General features: G+C 37.9%; 1 protein-coding gene across 1 annotated transcript; it reads right to left on the bottom strand.

Annotated features, from left to right (window-relative positions):
- Window positions 1–733: 733 nt before the first annotated feature.
- LOC104525583 (lysine-specific demethylase 3B-like) lies at window positions 734–5530 on the bottom strand (the record flags this gene model as incomplete). The annotated part of the gene is made up of 4 exons (XM_010168779.1): window positions 5422–5530; window positions 3791–3915; window positions 2239–2307; window positions 734–1306 (listed from the first exon to the last, which is right to left on the bottom strand). Coding segments are annotated over exons 1-4 (873 nt in total), but the record flags the coding sequence as incomplete, so codon positions are not given.
- Window positions 5531–5664: the final 134 nt, after the last annotated feature.

Genomic DNA, 5664 nt, shown 5'->3' with positions numbered 1-5664 from the left:
TTTTGTTTTGGTTTTATAAGCCTTCATTTGATTACTTAAAAAGTTTTCTATTTTGTTTTTAATACTTTCCCTTCTATTTTTCCACTTTTCCCCTTGAAAACAGACACAACTAAAAGGTCTTCAAGCTGCTTCCAGACTAAGCTCTTTACTAAAATTTATTCTGAAGGTACACATTTCAAACATTTTAATTATTTATTTGTTTTCAGCCCTAGATAGTATATGATGTGACCGGTTCATTTTTCTGCTAGAGATATCATAGCTGTAGCAGACATGCTGGGCATCTGTAAAAGGTCTAAATATAGCCTCATTGTTTTTCTGGTTTTAAAGCTTTTTCTTTTTCTTTCTTTTTTTTTTTTAACAACTTAAATGTTGAACCCAGTGCACATTCTTATGCATGTTTGTTTATATAAAGGCAAAAGATACTAAGTAGGTTATCTTCCATATTACACAACAAAATTAATTATATTAAGTGCAGTGCTTGAAGTGACGTTAAGGTCACATTTCTCAGATTAAGGCTGAATAAAGGTAAGAGTTCTGAAAAGTTGTCTCTTAAAACTCCGCCACCAAATATCTTCATTTTCTTAGATCTGATCATAGGGAAAGGAAGGATTCATCACTGAAAAAGTAGTTCTCTCAGTTCTATGGACCCCCTTTGTAACTGTAATATGTTGAAGAGTATCTGTTGCAAATATGTATGTTTTCCTTGAACACACTGGATCATGGAACTTCTTACCTCTCCCGGGGCCTGTGATCGGCCTGTTTTCAGTTTCTCCTGTCCAGTAACAGTGGGCAAACTGGTATCAGAGATTCTCACAGTTGTCGGCGTCAAAGCAGTTGTAGTAACTGCAGTTGCAGAAGTCATTGTGCCTTGGCCAACCTGTTCCAGTGATTTTCCTGCCTCTTTACATCCAGATCCAACTAGTAATGCTTGTCCAGAGGAAAATGGAGCAAAGGGCGATGGTGCGTCACTACCAACTGGCTCATCTTGGACTACTAGTGTTCGGCCATTCTCTTTGGTGTAAGTGGCAAAGCGAATATTGCGATTAATCTGAGGAATGAATGAAGGCAACTGTTTGGCCCTTGGATCAAGTCCTGTTTCACTACTGGAGCCTCCTTTCCAAGGACCTCTACTTGCCTCACTTCCATCATTATCATTGCTATCCACCTCACCCCTCTCCTTTAGCTTCTTTGTTGCAGGATCACACCCAGAATCTGAAGCACTTTTCCTCCTCCGTCCATCCTTTCCCTCCAGACTTTCTTTCTTCTTTTTCCCTTTAGATGTTTTAGCTGCTTTTAGGCCTCCTCCCTATTAACAGACAAAACCATGCAATCACTAAACAGAACAATCAGGAATATCTGTTCAAAGAACATTTTTCTGTTAGAATGAAGAATGAATTACCCTGCGCTTAAGCTTAGGAACATTTATTTTAATGAATAATTGAGAAATCTAAGGAAAGATACTACATGAACACAGAACAAAAGCATAAGTGCAGTTTTGGGTTTTTTTTGTACTAGTATAGGATCTTCACAATAAGATTTTTTATCTGGGCTACTTTGCTGTAGCACATACTACATCGTGGCAGATTTTGGGAAACATGCAACACACCCATACTCCAACATAGTTCTTGCTAACGTATGAAAACTATTTGCACACTAATTTTTGCTAGAAGTCTAATCCCAACAGCTCTTTTGAAGGGCACATTTCCTGTCCACTACTCAAAGCCTACAATATTTAACTACAAGAGATAGCTTGCCCTTTAGCCTAAGGTAAAAACACAGGTTCAAATCTTATCATGGAACTATTCAACTGAAGCAATGAAATGCCAAAAGCATACAAGCCTGCTTCGGAGAATCCAGAGGGTAATTTTTAGAAATACCTAAAAAAGGTCTGTGAAGCACAGAGTGATCCCATTAGAAAAAGGCAGTGAACACAGAGACACTCTTTATTGGCACATTACCCTTTAAAATGAAGCAAAACAACTATGTTTACTGAACCCCCTCCAAGATCCATGCTGAACTTAATAAAACAAGCCTGAACAAAAAGAAAATAGATTGTTTAAAGAAAGCTATGACCATCTCTCAGAGAGGTAAAGAAAATTTTCCTCTTCCAATTATGTTATCAAAAGCCCACAGTGAACATAGCATCAGTTTTCAGTTGTTTCCATGTTTTAGATGTTTTATACCTAGATCTTTATGAAGTTTCACACTGTATATGCAAGACCTGAACTGCTGCAGTACCTCACTTGGAGAAGTATTATCCATCACCACATGAATCAGTCGAGGATCCACCGACTTTATTTCACCACTCTAATTTTTATGCAGATTTATGAGAAGGTAGGAGGAAGAAAAGAGAAGGTTAGTTTTTAATTCAGGGTATCAAAGTACCATCATAAGAGACCTTAAACATAGGGTTATTCTGCAGCCCCTCTCCCATTTGCCTTTTCTTTCTGTCCCACTTCCTTAGTAATAGTACAGCCTTCCAGTTTACCTTCTATCCTTTTGCTCATTCTCTATTTAAAAAAAATTCAGATTTGATTCTGACCACTGTTTTGTTATGTATGTGCTCTACTAAGCATCTCTAGAGGTATTTGTTGCATTAAACCCAGCTCCTCTTAAATTTTATTTAGTATTATATTATATGTTCTACCCTTCTGCACATTTGACTCTGCTAGATGTAGAAAAGACTACTGGAAGGAAGCACATCAATTTATGCTAACTATCATCAGCAGCATCTCCTCAAAAGGACCCATGAATACCCAGTCTCTGTAACTGTGATCGGAGGCTACCTTTTTATTTCACAGTAGATATGCAGTAAGTTAGGCAACTCCTGGCATGTATCTGCTGAAAGCATATACTCCACAATTTTAATGCCTCTCCACAGTACTATACTAATTTGCCATACATACTATACTTTTTCCCTGTGCACCAGCAATAGGCCTAGTAGTCAGAGCACACGATTACAGGGCTTACTGGGCATGTTCAGTGCAGTCATTCTACACATGTTATTTTACTTCATATAGAAAAGGTTATGGGGAGTGGGGGGCATGGGACCCAGGACGGGACCCAGAAAAACAAGAGTGCTGCTGCTACAGTAATTTATACACAGCACCACAGACCTGTTCCTAATTGCTCATGAAAAAGGAAGCCATTAGGAGCAGGCTACTGGTGAGACCGAAATACCTGTCAGACCACACAGAAGCATATAATAAAAACCAGGTAACTCCAGCAGCGCACAGATCTGCTGTGGTGTTTACAACACTTACTAGGTTTGCTGATAGGAATAGGGAAAAAGTAAACTAAGCTAAAATACAGTCAATTCTGTTTAGACTAAGACCTCATCTTCTATGCTACGCTTGTTTCAAACCACTTGTACAGCCTGTCAGATAAAAGCTGAGAAAAGGCACAGGAAGATCACAGCGTAACAGACCCAGAACATAGCTTTCTGTACATGAGCACATTTTCTGTGTGTTTTTTCCCCATCCAGAAAACCACTTCCAATATTTTTTCATATAGTGCTCATTTCCAAAGAAATTCGTATAGCTTCTTTTATAGAAGTGGGCTGTGTATCATTTGTTGTGGAAAGTCATCTTAACAAAAACACCCGAAAAACCCCCAAACAAACAACCCCCAAAAAAATCTGCAAATCACAACATGATAAAAGATAATTGCTCATCTTTTAAAGCAAAAATCCAAAGAATCAAAAGTACAAGTTTTGGTGAAGCTGTCATTCTTCACAAGATATTGAGGAATGGTATTTTAGGAACACCAAAGCACTGCTTGATTTTGTTACCTCAGTCACAGACACCTCCATAAGACGAGTTACTGAGTCTTGATGGCTCACAACACCACAAAGCCAGCTATTTTCATCCTCTGGTTGGTAAACCTTAACTCTTTGGCCTTGGACACTGTAAGGACCTGGCAAAGAAGGACTTTGAGTACATTTTGCAGACAAGCTTTGTGTCATACTATTTAAGGGTCATACAATAAAAAAAAGACTTCTGTGCACATAATTAGGGCTTGAAGTGTCACCTTTCAGGTGGAAAGAAATTAAAACGCTAGGGCTTCTGCTGCAAATCCTGCATAAGCCATGGATTCTATTGTAAAAAGTTAATAAACCCTCATTGCTGTAACTCAAAACTATTGTAAAAACAAAATTAATACAGTTTACAAGTAAAAAAAGAAAAAGCAAAATATCAAAATAAACTCACTCCTTTGATAAAATCAAGCTAGATGGGGGCTCCTTGTTAACTAAACTCTTTTGCTTTCTAACCTACAAGTCAGTGGCATCAATCCAGTAGACAGTCATAGCATTCTGACTCAGTCCAGATGCATCAAATCCCAGTATAAACTGCATGCAGTTCAGAATAGAAACATGTATTTGTAACTGTGTAAAATAATTGCACAAATATCCAATGTCTCTAAACCAACCAGTCTTAGTTCTTTGACACGGGTAATGGATCATCTACAGAAAGGTTTCCTCCGACCCTGCCCTCACTCTCCACATCAGCATGCAGAGCTTTCCTCCTACCCTAAGTCCAGACAAAAAAAAACCTTAGTTAATATTAGACCATCAAAATCCACATGATCCAACAGCCTGTACCTGATACAACCAGAACTAGGCACTTCAGAAGGCAGCTCCAAACTGGACAATTCTGAAGCTACTTGCTCATGTAAGAAGTATTGTCCTGACAGCATTTTTTCAATAAATATTTTGTTTAACCAAAAGGCACCAAATCCCCATTAAGAATTACATCGTCCTTCAAAAGTAATAGAGTGGTCTAGATCTAGAGTGGTCACCTGACCCATGAACCCAAACTCTGGATAGAAAATAATTTTAGCACTTGAACTAGAAGAACCCCATCTGACAACAAAAGCTGCAATCAGGCTTAACCCTAATACAGAATCCAGACAACAGTTAAGGTACTAACTCTGTGCTGAGCAGCCAGAGTCACACTGTATTTTCAATTTAACCAATCCATGTATTAATTATCAAAATGCCAAAATTTGAATTTGATGTAACAAAAGAGAATTTTTAAAGATCAACAACTACAGAGTAACTTGACTTCTACATTTCCAGAATTATAGAACAGAACCAAAACTTAAAAAATACAAACCTAAAACTTAAAATAGGGAAGTTGTAAATACATGGACATTATCAATATGTTGCCCTATTTCAACTACATCTTCAGTGATCATTCTCAGCAGGTATTTCTAGTTCTATCTCAGCAACTGCTTACCTGTATCTGTGAAAAAATAATGCTTCTTTGTAAAGAACTCGGAAAACAATACAGAAAATTGACCTTCCAGATCAAACAGTAATAGACACTATTGCTATTCTCCTTCACAAATCTCAACATAGTCTAACTGTTCCACGATAAAGTAGCTCTTAATAAATAAAGAGATAGAAGAACACAGTCTCACCTCTACTAAATATCTCCTGAAGCTTCTGGTCACTGATCAATGCATTGACAGATTCTCTTAGGGAAGGCTGTTCCTGTAGAATCTGATTTTGACTCTCTGTTCCCATCTGTCAACAACAAACAGTTTTTAACATAAAAGTATAGTCTTCTAAGGTAATAGAATCAATAGGTTTTAAGAGACAGCTGTTCTCGGTCTGCTCTCAGAGACTGACAAGGGGGGGAAAAGGGGGGAACAAGGGGGGGA

Source organism: Antrostomus carolinensis, unplaced genomic scaffold, assembly GCF_000700745.2.
Source record: "Antrostomus carolinensis isolate BGI_N321 unplaced genomic scaffold, ASM70074v2 Scaffold55645, whole genome shotgun sequence".
Taxonomy (NCBI): Eukaryota; Metazoa; Chordata; class Aves; order Caprimulgiformes; family Caprimulgidae; genus Antrostomus; species Antrostomus carolinensis.
Note: the sequence above shows the minus strand (reverse complement) of the source record. Positions and strands in the feature narration are given on the sequence as shown.